General features: G+C 40.0%; 1 protein-coding gene across 1 annotated transcript in view; it reads right to left on the bottom strand.

Annotated features, from left to right (window-relative positions):
* Positions 1 to 4,877: 4,877 nt before the first annotated feature.
* The window catches only part of LOC119730377 (trafficking protein particle complex subunit 11-like), a 31,675-nt gene continuing 11,960 nt past the window's right edge, over positions 4,878 to 24,592 (bottom strand). Inside the window, exons 11-28 of the mRNA XM_038203240.1 lie at positions 23,952 to 24,030; positions 23,467 to 23,521; positions 22,340 to 22,420; positions 21,177 to 21,241; positions 20,818 to 20,879; positions 19,669 to 19,877; positions 18,507 to 18,738; positions 16,635 to 16,819; positions 15,330 to 15,455; positions 14,126 to 14,175; positions 12,748 to 12,842; positions 11,925 to 12,122; positions 11,511 to 11,618; positions 10,211 to 10,259; positions 8,674 to 8,782; positions 6,904 to 7,129; positions 6,506 to 6,673; positions 4,878 to 6,131 (exon numbers count right to left, since the gene is read on the bottom strand). Of these exons, the coding sequence (XP_038059168.1) occupies positions 6,102 to 6,131; positions 6,506 to 6,673; positions 6,904 to 7,129; positions 8,674 to 8,782; positions 10,211 to 10,259; positions 11,511 to 11,618; positions 11,925 to 12,122; positions 12,748 to 12,842; positions 14,126 to 14,175; positions 15,330 to 15,455; positions 16,635 to 16,819; positions 18,507 to 18,738; positions 19,669 to 19,877; positions 20,818 to 20,879; positions 21,177 to 21,241; positions 22,340 to 22,420; positions 23,467 to 23,521; positions 23,952 to 24,030 (2,127 nt within the window). The 3' untranslated portion in view covers positions 4,878 to 6,101. The remainder of the gene's footprint in view (positions 6,132 to 6,505; positions 6,674 to 6,903; positions 7,130 to 8,673; positions 8,783 to 10,210; positions 10,260 to 11,510; positions 11,619 to 11,924; positions 12,123 to 12,747; positions 12,843 to 14,125; positions 14,176 to 15,329; positions 15,456 to 16,634; positions 16,820 to 18,506; positions 18,739 to 19,668; positions 19,878 to 20,817; positions 20,880 to 21,176; positions 21,242 to 22,339; positions 22,421 to 23,466; positions 23,522 to 23,951; positions 24,031 to 24,592) is intronic.

The raw sequence follows: 24,592 nt of genomic DNA, 5'->3' as shown, positions 1-24,592 counted from the left end.
TCTACTACATGTACTTGCACTTTGTGCTAAAAAAAAAATCAACCAAAAATAGACTTATTTTCACTTGAATTTAACACACTGTAGGACTTTCTTAAACCTTCACTATATAGGCCTATGTTCAACTCACCATCAAGCAAAGAAAACTGTACAGAGAAAAGAATCTCTGTATATCCAAGGCTGCAAAATGAAGTATTCTTGATGATTTTTATCTAGGCAAAAAAAGGTATCATTTTTTTGAAAAACAGAAATAATAGTCTGGTGTCCGGAATGGAACACCGATATCATCATGGTAGTTGTCGACAAGGAACCAAACTTCAAAAAAGCTCTTTGAGTAGCAGACGATAAAAACTGTCCCCGCCAGATTGTGTGTGACGTGTGTGCGTGGTTCTGCCAAGTTGCATCATTGAATATCCACAAGGTTGCCCTTTTGTTGAACACTACCAGGCCAGGTGTCATTTGGGCCTGCCTATCAATAATTGTTTACATGCTGTCTGCGACCATCAATTCAATCGGTTTTTATCAATTAAATAGAGCAGAAATCGCCGCTGGGGCCATGAATGGGCCGGGCCATTGTTAGAATAGCCCCGCGCGCCAAAACTTTCTCTTTGTTTTTGTTTCTGTTTTCGTGAGGTCTCTTGACATCGAACAGATTCAGCGAAGGAAAAAAAAAGCTGATATTTTAATAACTCAAAACATGACCTTCGGTTCAATATTATTCTTCACTAAATTGAGACTTCATGATAAAGTTTACGCTTGCACCATATAGCTATTAAAATGTCTCTTGTGAGTTTGTGAGGTTCTGAAAAGTACCGGGAAAACAATATTTCGGTCAGTATGCTTTGCCCGTAGTTATAGGAGACCGAGAATTCTGCTTAAAATTGAGGTGCAGAATTTCACGACATGGACATCATTATATTTCCCTGCAGTGACCTATCAGCCATCAGAAAGCGATAACATGTCCTAAAATGTCATATTTAGCAGGGAAAATATTGAAACATTTGTTGAGAAAACACTGGGAATTTCAGACCAGTCTGCAGGGGTGTGAGTGACCACTGATAAAAATAGCTGAAAACAGCTGAAAAAGGTGTAAACAAGCTGAACTTTGGAAATCTCCTATACTTTTGTACACAGCAAGTGAGGAAAAAAGCTGAAATCCAAACAAAAAAACTGAAATCAGCTTTAAAGCTGAGATGTCACATCCTCGAGTCTGATAGGGTTTGTGCACAGGGTGTCAAGTGATGTCCAGGTATCAAACTTTCCAAATTGAGACCTTGCTTAAAAGCATCGGTACCAAATTTAACTTGACCGAAGAATTGACGGACGAAGAAGAAATTTATTTGTTAGTGGCGAAAGAAGGTAAATTGAGGTAAATTATGTCATTTCAGAGTGAAAGAACATCTAAATTAAAAGGGAAAATATCCAGCTTATTGTAGCATCACTGGGCTATGTTATACATGAAGCTGGAAATCCAAGTCATTCTGGCTATAATGAATGGAACAGTCGGCGCAATCTTCATTCTGCGAACATACAGGGCTTTGTCACTTTTCAGAGAAAGGAAGTCGTCATAGTTGGGGGCGCACTGTGGGGATTCCAAAATTCGCGATGAAAAAAGCTTAACAAAGGTTCTTTGAAAACAAGTAGAAAATGCTCCTTTCAGGCGAACATTTTGTGCACGCGGCTGCTTCAGAACTTGCAAACTGAAATACAAGAATTATCAGTGTGAAAACCGGCGGTTTAAAACCACCCACGTGAAGGGATCTCACCCAATCAGAATTGGTAAACTGTTCCAGCTATTTATGAATGAATTTTTAGTCGAGTAACGAGATCTTACTATGGTTAAGAAAGGGATGGCGAGTAACCAGAGCAAAAACATATATTTAAACCGATAAACGGTTCTTTCTTCTTGTCATCTTAATCGAACATGTTGGTGGCCTTGACATTTCTAGAAAAAGAAATTACGAATGTAATCCAATTGAGCAACAAAGCAATCACAGTGATGTCCAGCTATACCGCGTAACAACGACCCAAGTCGACATTTTTTTTTGTGTAGCTACGTGTTTCGGGAGAGGTGTTTTTTTCCGATGAGGTAAAAGTCCAAAATTAAACAGAAAAATTGATTCAAATTTATCCAGGTCAAAAACGAAAAGGAAGAACCATTACTTTTACAGAGAATAAAAGTTGGATTTTTGGTTGTCAGCTAATCAGGACAACAGTAAACAAAACACAAATATGAGATTATGTGCAGAAACAAAATGTGAAAACAAAGCAGAAAATATGCAAGATAAAACATCATGTTTCGATAAGACTTTTTTGTTTGTTTTATTTTATCTGTGAATTAAATAATAATAATTATAGGGAATGTATAATATTTTTAACGTGTTTATATTTAACTAGTGAGATTATCTAGTAACTTTTCAGGTTTACAATAATATTATACATGCAAATTTACATAGTATATGGATAAATAAGGTCACAGAATAATCAAGGAAACATTTTGGTTCAAGTTTTCGAGGAGTTTGTGAGGGATGTAATTCTGGTTAAAGGGAATGCACATCATTGGCTTTTGCTGTAGTTTTCAGAAATGAACTATTTGAGGGGTTAGTATAAAAGATCCAATATTGTTACACTGACGCGTTTGACGTTTTGTGTTCAAAAATGCTAGAAAAACCAAGAAAAACAAAACTGTTCGAGTAGTCTGGTTCCCTGACTCCACAAAAGATGAAATGAATCAATTTATAGATGCCGGAAAATTGTAAGGTAAGGAACCAGTCTAGCTGGCTTGCACCCGTTCGTTAACATTTAACTAATATCAAGCAAAATTTTGACTGAAAAAAATGTTAAATTTGGAGCAGGAAAATAGTTAGGTTTTCCAACGGTGGTCGGCCGACCACTATTGGAAATTTATACAAAATACCACTTTTCTTGAAAATGACTTCACACCAGGTGCCATAATTTTACAGGATGCTTTAGACTGTCATTTATCAACATCCTAGTAAGGTATTTCGTAAAAAAGTGTTAATTTTGTTTTTCGATGTTTGCAAATGTTGTATATTCCCTTTAAGCATGTCTTCAAAGACAAATGATGTGGCTACATTTTAAATTTCGGAAACGTTTCCATATACATGTACCATCTTTTTCCCTATGTATTATAGAAATTAATTTCAGACGGTGGGTTTAGATTTGCCCCTCCACACCACAATAACAATAAAGAGGTAGGGTTATATCCCAGTATATTATGTACAATGCCCCAACTGTTCTTTTGCAAGACTGCACGGTTGGCAATTATACATTTTTCCTATGACCCTTAATATATATAGATCTCATGCATAGCGGCCATCTTAGAGGGCAATGCCTGTGTTTTGGTGGTATATGCATGAGTGAACCTTTTGTACATTTATTGTTACTACATTAAAATAACAATAGCTGCTCACTAAGATGGCCGCCACATTCGCATAAGGTCCATTTCCTCATCACCAAATGCAAATGTTCAAATCTTTACCAACAGAATCGCAGGTTGTTTGCAATAGTCTAGATTATTAACAAGGAATCAATCTATAAAGCCTTTTGTGTCTGCACACTTCAAAGACCAGTCTCTTCCTATTCAGACTTAGACACAGCTGTTATGGGCGGAGATCTTATTAAGAGATTACAACTCAATCATACAATTCCTTCCATTGTTGCCATTCTGTCAAATTTCACACGTTTATCATGCACAGGTTTATTTATTCTCTATGCACCTGACCGCAATCTATATTGAAAGTTTCGTCTCCATTACTGTAAGTAAACCTGTCCATATATTCAGGATGTTGCCAATCAATTATGGAACCTTTGTTGCGACACTGTTGCATCAGTTTTGGAAAAATCAATCCGTAACAGATTGCAGATTCATTATTGTTAACACCATTTGGAGGCTAAACGAGGATCCTAATGCAACAGCTGTTCCTTAAGGGTTAAAGAACGGCAATTGTAACAATATATCGAATCATTACAGGAAGTAGTTCAATAGTTATGGAGTTTTAATGATCTATTGTGGAGCTATCTATGACCAGGCCATTCATAATAAGTAACTGCATCTGCTTAACATTTTACAACAGTTCATTTGTAGGATTAAAACCCCTGCAACAAATAACTTAACAAAAGTTTAGATTTGAATTAGTAAATGTTAAAAGAAGCAGCAAAAGAAGAAAATTACACTGATATTACAAGTACAGTCGACTCTCGTTAGTACAAACTCTGTTAATACAAAATTCTGGTTCAAACATAAGGCCTTGGTCCCGACTGTGCATTTATGTGCACAATGAATGGGACTGATGGTCCTCTTAATACAAATTTCTGATATAACAAACAATTTGGCTAGGTCCGAACGAGTTTGTATTAACGAGACTCGACTGTAAATAACACTGTGCATTGGATGCTTGTGGATAGGGATTCAGGCATAGATTTGCAGTACCACAGAACTGAATTCTGCAAATCTTCTTCAGGGTAAAGTCAGTAGTATGGGCTCTGTGCACAAGTACCCCCTCAACAGTTATGACGGGAGAGTTGGAGGAGACCACTGGGAGGGACATTCCAATGCATTGCCGACGATGCCTGACGCTCACGCAAAGACGCTATGGCTTTGTGCACATTCAGAATAAAATCAGCCTGGTGTACTTCACGCCAGCACATGCACGCGGCATGTCACACCCACCGGGGCTTTAAACAGTGACTACAAAGCACAATTTATTGATCATGCCAGCTGTGTAGCTACAGGGCGTGAGCCCCCCCCCCCCCCCAAAAAAAAATTCTGCCCCCCTGGCCCCACCCCCACTGGAAATTTGGCAACCGGAGTCCTAAGAGTTACCAGGATTAAAGGGTTGAACATAAACTGCCTTTTCCCATGGTTTTGGGGTGTATTTTTCACCCAAACCCTGTTTTTCGTGATTGGCTGTTTATTTTAACATTCCTTGGAAAGCGAATAGCGCTAGCTATTGTCCGACAGTGACCATGATATCGGTTTTGAACAGCGCCCACATGGGAACATGGTGCCCCCCCCCTCCCCTCCCCTCTTTTTGATTTGACGGAGGTCGTGTCCAGTGAAAAAACCCGTCTATCCCTCCACTGTAACATCCAGCCCCCCAACTCGCCCCCCTAGGATGAGAATCCGGGTTACGCCGCCGGATCATGCACATTATCCTTGCATTCTCCCAACAACAAAACCATAGTAAATGCAGAAATTGTACTTAAAAACAGTTTGTTTATAGAGTTAACTGTATATATAGATTGTGTGTAAGAATTACCGATAGTTTTGTGTGGCTTACTCATGAGAGCTAATGAAGGATAAACAGTATGTCTCCACTACCTTATCCAGAGTGTGCAGGATTACTTTTCAACTTGAACCTGTCCTGTCTTCACTTGAGAATTTCACCTCAGCATCAGTGCATTAGTGGCAATGAAGCATGAGTATCCTTCAGATCTGAACTGCTCAGCAATGTAACGCTGAGGGCGTAGTTACACACGGGCGTATTCGAAACCCTGTTCTCGTGTTGAATGAATACGAGAACAGAGTTTCGAATGACCAGAACCAACACACGAATGGTGTTCGCGAACAGGATTTTCACTCCCCACTTATCGGGGAGTAGATGAGGAACGTCGAGAACAAAGATGGAGGACTTAGGCCCCTACCGGAACTTGTGTAAATTTCTGTGCAAAATATTGAAAGCACTCATTCCGTGCAGGAGCAGTAATGATTAAAAAAAAAAAAATCATTCGTGGTCATATAGAATTTCTAATTTTTATAGCTGTTTCGGGATTTCAATTATTTTTGTATTAATTCAATTAACTGTCCCTTCTTTTCATTCAGCTATTTAATATGGCAGCTGCCTGCCATGTTGAATTTTTGCCCATTTGCACTCCACACGCACTTGGGCGTTCGTAATTGGCCCTCAGAGAACACTGTTTACGGGTCACCCGAGAACGGGGTTTCGAATACGCCCAGCGAGTCTACGAAGTGTTGTTCATTGAACCATTACACACTACCCCAGACACCACAGATAACTGAGCAGAATTACACTGCACCACTGCTGACAGGATCCAGGTATTAAAAGACAAAAGATCACACATCATGCTGATATGATGGCCTTCCCTTGGGGCTGCAAAAAGAAAAGAAAACAAAAAACCCGCTGTGAAAAAATCGGGGAATTTTAAGATAATCATCAAAATCGAGTATAGAGTGGTTTAACCAATACCTTGTTAGTTTCTCTTTTCGAGTTAAAGTACACAAATTTGATAACAACTGTACAGTGAAGTGACAGCCTTAGAGGTCACAATTATGTAGCACGATATGAGATGGAGGGAGCCCTCCTTGTTGTGTTGGTCATTGTGTTATAAGAATCTCAGGAATTCTTTTGAGATATCTAGGGGGGATGTGTTAGGTGACAATAGTGTAGGGTTTTCATAGAGTATAGGGAGATTTGGAGGGTGCCCCTTCGTCTCATATCGTGCTGGGTATATGAGAGGTGCTCACCTTAATGTAGATGTGCGATGGCAACATGGCAGCAGTGATTTCTTTAGTCATCGTTGGGGCTTGCGGGGTGTTTAGCTGGAGCTCTGGAAGCTGGACGTAGCCGGCAACCAGTGGGTAGAGATTGTAGGACAACGTCTGACAGCTGGAGGGAAGGATCCTGAAAAACACCTGAGATGGACCACCAAACGAGGATGAATATCTAGCAGTCCAGTCCATCACAAGACCTCACAGGTCCAACACAATTCCTCTCAAGTTTATCAAAAGTCATCCAGTCCCCACAAAAAGTACATCGCTCGCATTCTCAAAACTATTCACGTGCTCAGCAGCAAAGAGAACATGAAAAGGGGATCAAATTTTTCAAAGTGGGTGGAGAAGATGCTTTTGTAGATGATACCTACCTGCTTGTGGCCAGAGTACATGAATGCTTCACTGGCCTGCACGCTGGCCTCAATCGTCTGAACGATAGATGTCCGGTTGGAGATGGTGAAGTTGACAAACAGCGGCGACCGGACCACCCCAAAGGCGGGGATGTCTGTCTCAATGGCCAATGGGAGGGGCTGGATGCTGACCTCTGGGAGAGGGAGGGTGGTCTTGACCAGGGGCAGGTCATCATTCATGGAATCCCTTTGATGAGAGGTCAAATGCGAGGCATTCAGACAAAATGAGACTGGGCAGATGTCGAAATGAGGGTTTGCAGGTTTAGGAAAGAGATACAAACCTTTATCACAAGGAACCCCTTCAATGGCGAAAGCATTGTGATAGCTATAAGCCATTTCCGAGTAACCTATACCCTTTGGGAGTTACATTTGAAAAACATCTGGTACACTGGCTTGCTCAGAATGCTTGGCACATTTTAACTTTGAATTCTCCAGACCAAAGACACCTTTGCTAATCACTTGATTCGGGGAAAGCTCTTGCATAGTTACGTAAGAGACGCTCAGCACCAATACATTGCTCACAATGGGTGAGAATGGCACAAAGACACCAGACCATGCCGGAGCTGGGGGTTGCTAGCATAAGGCTTGCCTTGAATCACGTGATACAGTAACAGTCTCTTTGGTCAGGAGAATGCAAAGTTAAACGTGCAAAGCATTGGATTAAGTCAGCGTTCCAGATTTTATTCAAATTTAACTCGCAAATGGCTTATTGTTCCAATATTGCATCATGGGGTAGTTAATTTCTCCATTGGGGATCTTGTGCCTGTAGAGTAATAACATGCCCGGATTCGTCCATACTGCATGTGGGAAAAACTTTGCTACCCACAGCAGGCAATTCTTCGCTAAAGGTAATCATATTTCACAGATTAGCAAAGCATTAAGGCAGGGTTCGACCTTAACTTTTTTGTTCACTAACCAGCCGGGCTACTGAAACAGACACTTAACTAGCCCGGGGGCATTTTCACTAGCCCGCACGTTTTTCTTTTATGAAGTGTCTCATAAACAACAATGTGCATACATGTAAAACATGAATAGTGAGGCAATATTGTCAGTGTCTTTAATAAACAGATAAAATAATTCATCCCTAAACAATTAATAAAATTAGACACAAATTGATACAGGTTTGCTTCATGAATTTAATGATTCATTTCTTCCTGTCCTTTCATCTTTGTTGCAGCCCAATAATGTTTGACTTGCCAGCCGGGCTACTTAAGGAATAGTTGGACTAGCCTGCGGCTGTTTTGACTAGCATTTGGCTACCGCTAAAGTCGAACCCTGCTTAATATTCGTGTGCATTCTATCTGGGCCTGCTCGTAGAGGATTCCTTTGAGCTTGATGACCAATAGAGGCAAAAGGCTTATAAAGAATCCACAGCCTTATTAAAGGCATATCAGATCATTTGCATTTCATGCATTTTGTTCGTTTCCAATAATAACACCGCTCAAAATCCAAAGAAGAGTGTTCAAAACCTAAGCTGTGAGGTTTTAGCTCAGTGGATATTACATTTTTCGATTAACAGAGTAAAATCATGCACAACCTTTTGGTCACGAAACACGATTTCATCTATATAATTTCTTCTAAAAGACTGCAAACCAGACGGACTAATTGTACGGCGTATTTAGCACCAGTATACTCTTTAATCCAAATTAGCTTTTTGATGATAATTTGGGAGGTTACTTTTGGGCAAAATGCAAATGATCCTATATGCCTTTAAACACAACAATGAGATACCTCTTCCATTCCAGCTCACAGCTCCCCAGGGCAATGAGTCCGGTTTCAGGGTGACTCGGGGCTTGAACACAGACGCATTCACTAGCATGCTCTTCATTCTTCAACACAACTGTCGACAAAAATATACAGCAACATATAGATTATAGAAAGACTAACACCACGGATATAACACGTACTTGTCTTTCTTTGACATTTTACTACAAGTTGTTTTTGATTTCCCCCGGTTCTTTAAATGACCTGAGACCTGGCAGCTTTTACAAGCAGGCAATTACATATCTGCAGCAAAAGACAGCATATGAGGTGAAGTCTCCTAGTAAATGAGTAAAAAAAGGCTATTTTATTAAAAATTCTTCTATTTTGTAACCATTAAAAATTGCTGTTTATTTAGGCGTGGAGAAATATAAATGTTAAATATAAATATCACAGGGTGAAAGTAGACAAAGCAATATGCTCACATACAGTGTGTATGTGGGTCTGTCCACATTAACGGTTACAAAAGTGTGACATTTAGAGGGAACCATGGACAGGAGTTGATACATGAAGTAAGGCCAAAAAAAAAAATATTCGGTCTCTGGTCAGACCAAAGTTCCGGAATTGACGCGGGGACGTGGCTTTTTTTTTTTTTTTTGCTTTTTTTCTTTTTTCTTCAAGCTTGGATGGTACAGACAAGGTGGGGTACTATTTTGCTTTTTTGGTGTCCTCATGTACATTGGTGTCCTCCATAATTTGCCTTGGTGCTCTCGATCATTTGCCTTGGTGCAATTTCCCATTCCTTGGTGCTCTTTGGTAAAAAAAAATTAAGGAGGTGCGGAAATAGAGGGCGCTGTTTGAGCTACCGCGGAACATTTTGGAGGAAAAAAAAGATCGACGCGCATGATTAAAATCGACGCGCGCGCTGACCAGAGACCGACTTATTTTTTTTTTTGGCCTAACCGCCCTGAATCCTTCAAAATCCTCTTTGCCAAAGTGGAGGAATTTAGAGGAGGAAGGAGGTTACATGGCAAAAATGCGTTACTGATTTCGTAGGACGCACTTTGTCAAGGTCGTGGGCCGGACCTCATGTTGTTTTTGCTTAGCCATGCATAAATATAGGCCTGGATTACACTTGAAATCCTCCGTACTGCTCCAGGATGTCACTTGCCAAGCCTCAACATATTGACAGTCACTGCCGCAGGATTTTGTAGGATTCAGGTAGTGGTCACCCCTCCGCAGACCATATTCAAGAAATAATGGAGGAATTTGCAGGATTGAGGCTATGCTATTATTCCATGAGGCCCATTGTAGGGTTTGCAGGATTGAGGCTACATCCTAGCAAAAAAGGCCTAGGGAGTTAGGGTGAACAAACACTGTTTATTTAAGCGTGGAGAAATATAAATGTTAAATATAAATATCACAGGGTGAAAGCAGACAAAGCAATATGATAATATATAATGCCACTTGGCTCATGACATCCCTTTCTGTTTGAAATCAAACAATGTCTGACACAGAACTGTCATTTTGTCCTTAACACATGGTATGATGGCAGATAAAAACTCACCATTGCTGACTTGAGAATCCAGTGAGTCTGTAGGCCTCACATCATCCGACTGTAGATACAAGAAACACTTGAAAGTTTAATACTCAAATACACGTCAGGTCTGAAGATTCATAAATTAAGTAGTCTGTTGTATTCTGGGGTGATCTGGGGTTTGGTTATGGCAAGAAAATAATGGCAGTACCAGATATCGTTAAGTTTCTCAAAAAGTACCTAACATGAGTATTTCATTTTGATGGAGCATATTAACAATCAGTGGAAATGTCATGGACACCCATTCATGCAAACCAGAGCATGTAACAGATTATAAAAGGATATGTGGTTTTCAACCATTCCGATGGAAATTACACATTGCATTGGAAATCACTCAACCGGCACTCTGCAATGGGTCTTTTCACTAACTGTGTAAATCACATTGGAACGGGTGAACAACACATTGCTATTTATAATCGGTTGTATATCTCTGGTTTGCATGAATGCATTTTCAGCATATTTTTGCTGTGATTATACAGCAAATAAATGATTATACACAATAGTACAAACAGTTATACTCCATCAACATGAAATGCTGATGTTGGATATTTTTAAAGAAATTTAAAGATGTCTGCTTGCACAACTTTTTTGGGGGTCACTCTGTAGTCCAAAAGGCATCTTGAGAAAGGCATCTTGTGAAAGGCATCTTGAGAAAGGAATCTTGAGAAAGGAATCTTGAGAGAGGAATCTTGAGAAAGGAAGTGAGACTAGAAAAGTGATAAGAGATGGAGCTTGTTGATGAAGCTCTTGAAAGACGGTGAGTATTAGGATGGTGTGAAGCATGATTGTGGCAGAGAGCTCCACAATTTGGATGTGCAAACAATGACCGATGATGAGTGGGATACAGTATGAGACCGAGGTAGGTATAATCCTGCTGTAACTGCAAAGGTTATGTATTCTTCTGTGTGAGTCTAGATTACATTGAGGCATGCCTCTGAACGTAAACTTAAAAAAAAAATACATTTATATGTCAGTATCATTTGGCTAACTGACCTAACAATGATAAATGAAGCATAAAGCCCGGTTCATACTCGGCGCGAAAGCGAACGCGAATGCGAATTTGTGACGTAATGGCAAGTATTCGCGCTGCGAATTCGTAAAAGTTGAACATATTTCAACTCGGGTAAATTTCGCAGCGAACGTGCCATGACATCAAATTCGCTTTGCATTTGCATTCCCGTGAAGTATGAACCGGGCTTCACAGGAACTTGATGAACAAAACACAATCATTTTTGTTACGATCAAATATGAATGTTGCCGCTTTTCTTACCAATTTGAGGGTGGAGTTTGATATGGCTATTGGCCAGGGGGACGTGCACTTGATGTCCGTCATGAGCAGAAAAGGCCTCCCGGAATTCACGTAGTCGATCGGCTTGAACTGTCAACAGAAACCGGTCAAGATTGATCACATCAATTGTGAAGAAAAAAAACCACTGATCGAATGGAGACATCAAACGGTAGTAGGGTCTGAAATGCGACCAACTGCTCCTGGAAACTTACTTTGAGGGAAGTGATACGAAGAGACATCTTTGAGGGAGGTGAGATGAATAGAGACATCAAACGGAAGTAGGGTCTGCAATGGAACAGACTGCTCCTGGAAACTTACTTTGCGGGAAGTGATACGAATAGAGACATCAAACAGCCATTGGGTTTGCAATGAGACCGACTGCTCCTGGTAACTTACTTTGAGGGAGGTGAGATGAATAGAGACATCAAACGGTAGTAGGGTCTGCAGTGTAACAGACTGCTCTTGATAACAGGTGCAGGATACGGGTTGCAAGGTGTCGCTGGATGATATCTTAATCTCAACGTTGTACACGACGCGCACGCTGATAACACGGCTCCCGAGCTGGGTGCAGCGGATGTATATTGTCTTCTCAACCTGAACAATGAAACAATACAAGAATTTGACAGTTAAGACAGGCTGGCAGAAGAAAGGATTTTTAAAGAAATAATGGCCAGCTCAACAGTAAACCGAAAATATATCACAAAGGGGAGTGTGTGATTTGTTTTCGTTTTGCAGAAAGAACGCACACCATTTTTTGTGTGATCCATGGACAGAACTTTAAATTCCGTAACTTGAAAAGTACATGAGTGATTGGAATGATTCTTGTACTAAAAGAAAGCTTATGAATTGGGCTTTCATATCCTATATTTCATATCCTAGATCCTAGAAAGTGCTACATGCAGAACTTCACTAAAACAATAGTCCCGACATTTGGGTTTCGTTTTTTTTAATCACCCTGTATTGCATTGAAAGAGTACATTCAAGTTCAACAAGTGTGAGCGCACAATAAGCTCTGGCCGTGTTGCAAGAGGTCTAGCAGGGAATCGATCAAAATTATCCCTGCCAGAGCTGAAAAGTTTGACGCTGAACAATAGTCTCTACACATGCTTTATTTCTCAGGTTGCATGTTAGTCCTTGATTATAAATTGTTTAGAGAAACAAATTAGTTAATAATAGCGACAGTTATTGATAGTTTTTTTCCCATTTGAATTCGGGTTACCTTATTGGACTGCTTCATGGTACCAAGAGAAATGTTCTTAATCCTGCCAGGGCAGCTTGTCTTCAAGAAGGACTCTGGGTCCAAACTGACTTCAGCTAGAGGTAGAACAAGCAAAAGGAAATGTGTATAAATGATTGTTGTTATTGCCAAATGTTAGGCTTGCCTCATACATACTTGAGCAATGTCGTCATGTAGATGTGAATAAAATAACGTTTATTTAAATAAATTGTGACGTGGTACGTCAAAAGCAGGCAGGATTTTCTCTGTCAAATGCACTGTGGATGCTACTTCTCTCATCACCAATCTTCACTGGTTACCCATCCAGCAGCATATATCTTTCAAAGTTCTTCTGATGGTTTACAAGTGCCTACATGGTATTGCTCCTCCTTACTTGTGTGACTTACTCACTTTGTATCAACCAGGCAGGCCGGGATTAAGATCTTCCAATGATAAACTTCTTCTCTCTATTCCTACAGGTTCAAAATCCCTTGGAGACAAGTCTTTTTCAATAGCAGGCCCCAAATTATGGAACACTATTCCCATCAACATCAGGGACGCCCCATCTCTCACCATTTTCAAGAAACGTCTTAAAAGTTTCTTATTCATAACATCCTAGTCCTCTCTTGTACAGCGCTTTGTTCTATTTTGTAAAAGCGCTTTATAAATACTTTATTATTATTATTATTATTATTATTGGGCAGAGCTACAAATGGAGAAACAGCTGAAAAATGGCAAAGGGGTGATTTTTTTCAACAATTTTGAGATTTAAAAAAAAATTTGTGATGCCAATAATGTTCTGTAAAAGTAAAAAACCCACTTTTTAGAGAGGCATGTCATTTCACAAAATGACACTTTGTTCAAAATGTTGATCTAAAATGACACAAAATTAGTGTGACATTTTGGAGACAGAGTACGTTTTCAAAATTTAATAACTTCACGTTGGAATTTCCAATGTCAACAAACAAAGCGGCATTTGCAAGAGCAAGGTCTATATTTGACTAATATTGCAATAACTCAAAATTGACTTCTTGCCAAAGGTGCCGTATGTTGACATACCATGTCACAAATCTTTATAATCTTTACTTCGTATCACAGCTCAAGTTATACTTATTCTTCCTAGCCTCTCTCTGCACTTTCCCCAATCCTCTAACCCATATAGTAAGCCAATGAAACATTCTTGAGACTTGAAGTGATCCACCAAATACCCCTTGGTACGTTTTGGTGTCTGAGCTGTACAGCTTTGAATACATCAAAATCATGATAAATCATGCGTTGGCTTGAGGCAAAGCAACAGTCGTTAATGTCTTCATTTCTTATATCTTCTTTTGTAACACAACTTATTACTTTTCTCTGAGTCTAGTTTTGTAACACGACTTACTACTTTTCTCCAAGCCTTCATTTTGTCCCTCTTGCAACCCAATGGACATTCTGTTGGTGAAAAACAAAAGTTGAGAAAATTGGTTGAAACGTAACTTCATTTGAGAATTTATAGTGCCTCATTCCTTTCATCTTCTCACATGATTATGGAGTGCTTCCACAATCAGTAGAAAAATTGTTGTAATTCATACAAAAATCATCTGCCTGAAAAATTGCTGCAAGAAACATGGTCCCAATCGGTTTTCCAAATTTAAACAAGGGGAAATTTTCACTGAGTTGCTTGTCACAGAAGTCTATAAAGCAAATGAGGGCAACAGCAAAAAGTCACGTGGGCAATTCCACGGAGACTGACATTATATTTTTACAACTGTAGGCAATTAATTATGGTCCAGGGGCCGATTTAACAAAACTCGTCTTATCTTGCGACTCATCTTAGGACTTAAGACGAGTCCCCACTCTAAAAAGATTTTAGCTAAGATGCATCCTAAGACCGATTTCGGGTGCAATTCAAACTATGACTCGGCAACTCTTGAACTGAAATTGAGATCCTAGAATATTGTTTTCTCTGAATACACAGCATTCACAGAGCTAAAACTTCATCAGGTTAGTTGTTAAGCACCCGTCTTTAGATTTTGAGCACTTTAGTCGCTTCAAACGAAACAATACAAAAATGACAAATGATCTACTCTACCTTTAAATTGGCTCAAATTGTGTCCACAAGATAACTAACGGCTCTTACGTTTAGGCCACAAAAAAAAGTCTCCGGTTTCTGGTATGGAGCTTGCCCAAAAAGTGGTGCGGCGACGCGGCTTTTTTTTTTTTTACCCGACTTTTTTGCTTCAAATGTCGGCTGATGACTGCAAATGGTGCCCGACTAAACTTAGTACAAATAGGTCTATATGGAATTGGGAGTCCAGAGAGGCCACATAAAGCTTATTCTCGACCATAACTCCATCTAAAAACACGTTGAAAATGTGCAGCAGCAGGATTCCAGTCAAACCAGTGAGTTTGGCGGTTTTGAGACATCATCTTTCATTGAAAATTTTTTTTTTTCATTTTGCCGACGCGCATGGCTACAGCGACGCGCACGCATACCAGAAACCGGAGACTTTTTTTTTTTGGCCTTACAGAACGTTTCTAAAATCCAACTTATTTGGGCAATCAATTCTGTATTACAAAAAAAGTTAACCCCATGATATCCATACGTGGGTTTTGTGATGGTTTCGTCCTCGTTGTTGGTTATCGTCGCCTTGAAGCGGTAATACTCATTGACCAGACACGGTGGCTGGTGATCCAACTCAATGTGAACACGGGCAGGCCGCGGATGCACACTGTTCAGAACACAAACAAAATTGTACAGATTAATAAACTGCCCTTTGTCTAGGGGTGTGCATGTACGGGTAGTACGGGATTCGGGTACCCAATTATGAAAAAACCTGTGTAAGAAAACCAACCCAAAAATTCAAATCTTAAAGTTGCTCTTCAGATTGTGCATAAAAGTTTGCACGATAATACTACCACATAAGTGCAGCAAGAAACAAGTGTAGTCAGGCAGATTGGTGCACAATATGATGGAATTGTTAAAATAATGATAAAAGTATGAAATTTGGCACACAGTCAGAGTGTGTCATGGGAAAGATATTTGGCTATAGGTCCAACGCAGATTTGTCCTTTGAAAAAAATATCATAGAATAACATGCAATGGCCGCCATTTTGAAAATTTGGAAAATTGCTTGTTATTCAATGATATTTTTTTTAATAGGACAAAAGTGCGATGGCCCTATAGCCAAATATCTTTCCCATGACATACTATGCCTGTTTGCCAAATTTCATACTTTTTATCATCAAACTGAACAATCTTATCACCAATCTGCTGTACTAGTGTGTACAGTGAGCTTTATAGCTTTATGGTGAAAACTGCAATTTTAGCGAGCGTCATAAATATGTTATCGGTTGACTTTCAAAACCTTTCTTTTTCATTGTGCGAGTAGTAAGCATGTAATTTGTATAGTTGGTTAAGGGTGCCCGATCTAAAATCTGAAACTGGTTCCTGACATCAGCGGACGGGTACTTGGGTACACGGTTCCTATGCACAGCCCTACCTTTGACACAGATCACATAACTCAAAAATGAGATTTCTCTCACACACTGTCTTGAAAAAAAAATAAGTCTACTTTTAACCGTAACTCTGTAGCATGATTTACTAGCAACCATACCCATCCTGGCAAATTCCAACACCATACATGGAAACTGCATGTACACACATTTCTGACTTTGATTCTGGAGGTGTGTCAACCCAATGTGAAAGACTGTCTGTTTATGGGTACTGTACCCATCCTGACAGATTCCAACAAAACATGCCCTTGGGATTTGATGGGTTGAGTTCTGTTAGGGTTAATATAATTTACTGTACCCGCTATTGAAATTTCAAAAGTCAGCTTCTTTGCAACAAAACCTCAATGTTAATAAAACTTTACGGGAAGTTGAGATTGACGCAACGATCTAAGTACCTGGTAGTCTGCTCAATGCTAATCCTCTCCCACACTAGCTGGTCTGGCTTTGGTGGACCCCGTGTGTGGGTCACCACCTCATGAATATTCGTGAGTGAGGCTGCATCAGCCCCGCCTCCCTGCCAGTAGAGGACAGCGCATCTTGCGTTGGCCTCGTCGCCGAGGGAAAGACAGATGGAGGAAATCTACGTGGAATGAAACATACTCAATATTACAAAGATGGTCTCAGTTTTTCCAGCAGACTAACAATGGGACCTCAATAAACCGATCTGCTATCTCTACATCATGATGTTTTGACGAAAAACAACCATGACTAGACAGCCTAATGCAGTATAACGCCATCATGCTTGCACTTTTACATAATGCACTTGGAACATGCAGTGTGGCACTGCAGGTGTTGTAATCCACATGCATCATGCGTTAGTGCACATATGTCAGACTTTAGTTAGACATTTTGGAATTGTAATCGAGGCCGTGAATGGTCTGACCAACATGGGCTGGGAATAAAGGGATCAATCTACTGAGATCAAGGGTTAATCTGCTGGGGGGAAACAAAGTGAGAGGAGCTTCTGTAAATCCCAAACTTCTGTTATAATCCATTAGTGGGGAGGTATGTACCACAGGTTGTATGCATGTACTCAACGTTTGCTTGACCAAAAGGGTTGTCCAAAAGCATGTACTCCTAAAATGGGACCTGGCGCGGATCCAGAGGGGGGATTTCAAACCTCCCCCCCCCACTGACACCCAAAAGAATTATGCTGGTAATAATGTCTGCCTGTGCACAGAATTCAGACAGAGCCGGCTGGGTTGGGGGGGGGGGTATTTGTACACTATTCTGTAATATGGTGTTAATAATGGTTGGATTTGAACAGCACCCCCATTGAAAGTATGGTAGGTCCCCCCTCCGACGGAGGCCAAGTGTCCGGAAAAACAAAAAGGTCTAAATTTCAGCATGAATTTGCTGATGAACACCCCCCCCCCCCCCCCCCGGATCCAACCCTGAGGACATATATATATGCACATCAGTGATGGTCTCTAATTGCGCACAATGATTAAGAGTGTTCTGGGAAAGCCATGGACACGCTCATCTGCAAATTTAATGGTGTCAAGACTGTGAACTCAAAATTCTTACAGCTCATAGGCATGTATATAATGCCGAAGTTTGGTGATACACAAAACAATGTAAGATGAGGTGTTCCATATACAGTATGCAGACTACAGAGTATAGGGTCTTCATTTAAATGAATAAAACGGAAAGGAGACACACTTGTAACATATATTTTGCAATTGTAATAAATCCTCAATAAATGTCAACGTGAAACCTGAGCGGGCAACCTCGTCCCCAGGGTGTCGAGCAGTACGCGCCCACCACTACCTGCTCGCTCACCCTGGTATTGGATCATTTGCATGTGCAAGATTTTTCAACACGTATGCAAATGAGGAATAGTCTGGTGCCTGCATGTGTGTTACATTAGCGTTTGTTTTTGAATGCGGTGTCTGGGGTAAAAACAGCACCAATTCGTCGCGCCGTGAGTTATAATAACGCAATTTTTTGGAAGTTAAAATGTTACAATCTGGCCCGCCAATTTGCAGTATTACATTTCATATTTATATGAGCAAACTGGAAAGAAAAGGAGTATTATTGAGAAGGTGTGGACGTTATCATTACAATAATCGTGAAAACACGTAATGCACGTTGGAAATAACAACACCAACTACACGATATAAATCCATTATTAGCAAATTGCGATATCGAATCAGGATACAGGAAGAAAGTTTGCTATCCAGGGCTTACTATTGGAAACGAGGTTGGAAATAAAAGCACTGGGGACGAGGTTGCTGAGCGGGATGCTTGAGGTACCTGCTTCTTACCTCCAATTTGCGACCGACATCCTCTGGCAAGACAGCAAACTTGAACTTATGCAGTCTGACCTTGCCTGGCATGAGGTACAGGTTGCCATGGGACTCAGCATCAGCTGAAGGGGCCATGCCATCCGCGTAGGTCAAAGGTCGCCCGTCAGAGATGACGCACTGGGAATTGTAGGCCTGGTTACTCAGCTGCACAGCCAGTTTGGAGAACTGGATGGGGAACTGACAAGAGGACCTTGGGCACAGAAACACAAAATTTAGCCACCATTTCAATTCAAAATTCACACTCTCCTGGCGAACAAAGTTAATTGGATCAAGCGTAACACCTGTTTGAATCTTGCATTTCAGAGTCACATACCAAATTATTCTGAAGATTTGAATGGAATACATGAAAAGTTCAGATTTTTAAACAGGAACAACTGGGTCAAAAGATCGAGTGCTGCAGTCATCCAGAATAACTTTAGAATCTAGTAGATGGTAAAATATTACATAAGCCCTCGGACTTCACTGAGAATACAGTGTTAAATATTTTACATGGAACTCAATTGTTATTTGTGTTTGTTTCAAAAAAATTTACTCTTCATATTACCGTGGGGAAAGATTAAATTATTGAGTGGTCAAATAATTTAAAAGGAACAATTTCAAAAGATCAATTTTTGTTTTCCTATCAACTTGGCATAAATATTCCATAGACGAATACTGAACCCTTCAAACAAGGGACAAACAAATCAAGATAACTTTTGAAAGTTTTTTGTTTAGTAGACAATTTAGAAGTCGTGCAGTTTCTCTCTAAGACCCAGGCACAGACTACTTGTTCAAATTGTAAGTATAATTTCTTTGAAAACAAATCAATAAATACAAATCACTCAAATGCGCTGCAAATTTTTAGCGCAATGAAGTACTGTATACTGCATAGAATATCATTTGTCATTTTTTTTTCAGCTGTCGTATTAACAACCTCCCTAACTCATGTCTTTAAATTGGTGATAATTTCTTATCCAAAGTTCATTCTTGTTTTCCCCTAGCTCTGATAACATGATGAACCAACTCTTGGCCATGTTACAACCAGCAAAACACCTAAATAAAAAAATTAACCAATGTGACTCCGATGCGTTTCAAATTTGCAAAAAAAAAAAAATAATCAAATTTATTTTAAGAATCCTACCTCAAACACACTTCTAAGCTCACCAGCTCATCAGCAGCAAAGCGAAGGCAGGTGAAGCGGGCCTTGCATTCCACAAACGGCACCAGGTTACGCATCTCCACCCTGAACGCCTTGGGGGCGCTCTGCGGACTGCACATCGTCTTCCAGAGTTGGCGGGCCTGCTCCACGGCGTCCGATGCACAGCCTGGCTCAGGCTCCGGTGAGTTGTTCTGTAAAGTATGAAATGATTCTATGTACATCTAGGCCATCAGCATGGGGGTTTGGTCAGTATCAAATCAGGGCATAAATGATTATAGTCCGCATGCGCAAGGTATACCGCCCCTAGAGTGGTAACAAGCATTTTGATGGACATTTTGAAGAAAAAAAAAGAACACTGATAACACCCAAAAAGCTGCCACCGCTACAATGCTATCACATATTTTTCCAACTCTGGCAATACCTTGCCAAATATCGCTATGACGATTATTCCCCTCATTTGATACCAGTTGCCAAAATTTTGGACCGAGGCTGATGGCCTAATCCAGACATGGGAAATAGCAGTGTTATTGACGTTAAAAATAATAGGATTTTTTTTAGTGCTTTAAGAGCCTACTAAATAAATCTAAAAATGAGTTTTTCTGATCTTATACACCCATCATCTAGTAATGGTCAAGGAGATTGCACATAGATATCAGGGTCAATTGGCTGTGACACAGACATTACATTTTCTTCTGTAAATCTGGAATTGCCCAACTATAAAGTTTCATTTTGTCAATGCATGTCATTAGAGTTTTTATTTTTTTTTAATAAAGTATGAACAGAAATCACATCACAATTGCATAGGCCAACAATGCCATCATTTCAAATTTCATGAACCCAATGCCTTATTTGAGGTTATGTCGTCAAAATGAAATAATCGTTTTAAGTGGTGATGTAGATAACAGCGATGCAGAAAACTGCCAGTTATGATCAATTAATTTTCAGAAGACCCCTCAATGGTAGGGTTAAAAAAAAGATAATTATTCATAAAAAAAACTTCATTTTAGGAAATTCTTTGTAACATCTTTCGGAATTGAGGTTCAACTCATGGGAGTAACAATCGGATATCAAAACACTTCATGACATATAAAATTAGTATAAATTCTAATGTAACAATGACCAATATCTTACCGACAGGACTCGAATGAGGTTCATCTGCACCCTTGTTCTTTCCTCTGGACTGCTCTGAGAATCTATTTTTCATATTTTCATTAAGGCCAATTTCAAGAAAGAACCAAAAAAATGGAAGTGGTACTTTGAAGGGTCACTTTTTCCAACAATACATGTTAAACAAAATTAATAGTTTCACTCAGTTTTTAAGCAATACGAGGCCTTGCTAACCACAATGTACATGTACATGAGTAGAACTCATGAAGGTTGGTAAAAAGTGCTCAGATTTTTTAAATGTCTTTCTTTTCGGAGATCGAAGCTATCCCTTCCTTATAGGTTTCAGTGATACTTGCTAACCTTAGACACTCTTCAAAGGATACATCTGCCAAGAAGCTCCAGGCAGATCGTGACATACTCCTCGACACTCGCTACCAGGTATGCACACCTACAGATAATCAAGATGGACTGCTTTTTCATCTGTTTAATAGGTGACGCTGTAACCTATGACTGCCGTTAGAGTCACTCAATTTATCAAATGCCACTGGCAATCCCAGGCTTGGTACGGTTTGGTTGTAAGGGGGGGGGGGTTGGGGTTGGTGGGGGTGGGAAGAGAGGAAATGAGAAAAGGAAGGGCGGGTAGTACAGAGAATCATCCCGTCCCCTTCCCCACTCATCCCAACCACTCACCCCCCCTCCAAAAAGTCAATTAAGACATACTGTGTCATATGTGTATGTATGTGCGATAATTGGTGTACGATTTTGAATTGATGCAGCATTGGTCATGTGATAGGTTGATACAGCTGGCACTAACATGTTTATGTGCAAAGCAGTTGTAGTGGAATTCATCACAATAGTCAGGCGGATTGGTGCAAAATATGATGGAATTGTTTAATTGATGATAAAAGCATGAAATTTGGCACACAGTCAGAGTATATAATGGGAAGGATTTTTGGCTAAAGGGCCATCACAGATTTGTCCTTTGAAAAAAAAATATCGTAGGATAACATGCAATGGCAACCATTTGGAAAATGTTGAAAATTATTTGTTATTCTATGATATTTTTCAAAGGACAAATCTGCGATGGCCCTATAGCCAAAGATCTTTCCCATGACACACTCTGATGTGTGGCACATTTCATGATTTTATCATCAAACTGAACAATCTTATCACTAATCTGCTGTACTACAAGTCCTTTCACAAGTCCAGTCACAAGTCCTTTTTTAAAATGCTTTTGTAACAGTTCATTTGAATAGCTAGTGACTTGACTTGAGACTAAAGGACTTGTGATGTTCTTGTGATGTTCTTGTGATGGACTTGCAGGGTCTTACAGGGACTCCAATACAACACTGGTGCAAAGTGGGCTCAACTTCTTCCATGAATGCATGTGCAACAGCTAGCCATGTTTTCCAAACGCATTACAGTCTGAAACTTTACAGTACATTTTGGACATATTTATGAGTGCCAATTAAAACAACATTCCTACTCCCACTATTTCTTATATCTCCATTTCAGACTCAGCCATAACACCTTTGCTACTATTTACCTCAGTGATGTTCCTAGTATGGATGTCAGCAATTGCCACCATCTTTCCAAACGGTAGTCCCATGTCACGCGGCCAAGCAACCTACAACCAACAAAGCAGGAAAAATTTTGTTAATCTAGACAAGGCTGTGTCCAAATTTCTTGTCTTTAGTGGAATCCGGTGACCAGAATTAAAAGCTTTTGCTACGGTAGTGTCACACTCACACGCATGCTGCACGTGAGCAAATCAGTACGCACATGCTGTGTGTCCCCCACTGGAGCTCTCAAAAGTGGTTAAAAAGCGCCCTCTCTTGTTCGCGAACGGAGCCCATAGTCAGTGAGACCTTGTTGTGATGGGCCATCAACAAGAGTACATCTTCAGACAATAGGAGCCAGTCCCACTGAACAATGCCAATGTGTTGTTCTGTTGGAGTTGGCAACTACAAGCTCTGAGGCAGTTGGGCCTTAAAGTTATAGTCCATCATTTGCAGCTATCCGGAAAGTAACTGGCGTAATTATTGTTGAAAAACATACTTGGTTGAAAGATAGTAAGGGGACTAAACACCCTGTGAAATGATTCTTTCTGGCAAGCTGTCATTTTGAAGTAATCAACGAAAGAAGGCCTTTCCAACGGTGCTTCTTAAGACGCACCGTAGGAAATTTAAATTAGTAGTTCGTTTTGTTATTCGGCAAAGCGCGCACAAGCATTGGCACGACGCACACACGCGCGCGGTTGCTACAATTCTTCGTATTGGTGCGCGACATCACGTAGCTGCAATCGGCTCAGTGAGAACGTGTCTCGGACGCTGAATTCAGGCCCAATTCAAAACATGATTCAGCAACTTTTGATTTGAAATTGAGATCCTAGAATGCTGTTTTTCTCGGAATATACAGCTGAAGCTGAGCTGAAACTTCATCAGGTTAGTTGTTCAGCACCCTTCTTCTGATCTTGAGCACTTTTGTTGCTTCAAACGAACAAAGTGCACAAATTACAAATGATGGACTATACCTTTAAGTTTTTTGACCTGATGGATCTTGCTACACTGGGCAGGCTTCCAACTTAGACAGAATGATGTATGGTGATGTGTTGGGCAGGGTTTCAAAGCAAAATACACTACAGGTTTGAAATGAATGGTTTATATGACTCACGTGAGTGCCTTGCTGTAGTCCTTAGCATGGTAGTACTCCTCCCCCATCTGAACCACTACATCGGGCAAAATTACAACAAAGAGATATTTGATACAATACGATGGCACAGTGTTTAAACATTTTTTTTGACCCTTACGTCTGAAAGAGTGTGCTATTAACTGTGCTTAAAATGCCTGAGGATAGAGATTGGTGATTTGTTTACAATGGAATTACTTTGAAATAAAGTACAATGGAATGACTTTGAAATAAAGTACAATGGAATGACTTTGAAATAAAGTACATGTATAATCCACTAGCAAGATAACAGATTATAAACTTTGAAATAGTTTTTCTATTCTTTTGAATAACATTTGACCAAAGGAACAAAAAAAGTCATTAAGAATTCCCATTTACGCTCTTTTCAATTTGAAAAGCTGGAAAAATCTCTTTGAGGTAGGTTGGAAAGTAGGTTGAATGTATCCTGGTGCAATAGACAGTCAACTTACTGAGGTTGCGCTTCATCCGAGCTGACTTGTACTTCTTGAACTGGGCAACTGCACTGCTCAACAACGGTATGATGATCCACTACATAGCCGCAAAAGTTAAACAAATAACAAAAAGAGTTCATTCACAACAGAAAAGAAAATGAGGAACTTCATGAAAAACAAATTTATTTTCCAGCAATAACATTTGTAGTCTGTACTTTTGCGCCATACCCATACGAACGGAGTACGTCCCCCCACTGAGGCTTTTGAAAGTGAAAAACAGCATCTACCATTCATGCTCGGAGCCCATAAACAGCATGATACTTTGGCTGATATCCTCTTTTTGCTACGCAAATATTTTTTGTGCTCCGTGCGCCAACAAAAGAGTGCGCGTTTTTAAGAAAAAAAATTCAACTTGCGATACGATGGTCTCCAAGACTAATCCCCGCCTCCAATAACTTTGGATACATTCGAAATTCGCAGTGGATGGATCGGGAACCAGTCTAGGTCACCCCAACTCTCCTTTTCTGGCCATTGATGGGATACTTGTGGGCAATTCCACGGGTACTCGCGTTACATTTTCGTAACGTGAGTAACCAATTTTGTGCGTCTTGTTTATCATACATAACACATTTTTCTGGATGTCATCTTTGGTGCTTAGG

Source organism: Patiria miniata, unplaced genomic scaffold, assembly GCF_015706575.1.
Source record: "Patiria miniata isolate m_02_andy unplaced genomic scaffold, ASM1570657v1 HiC_scaffold_22, whole genome shotgun sequence".
NCBI lineage: Eukaryota > Metazoa > Echinodermata > Asteroidea > Valvatida > Asterinidae > Patiria > Patiria miniata.
This window is presented reverse-complemented; position numbering and strand designations above follow the sequence as displayed.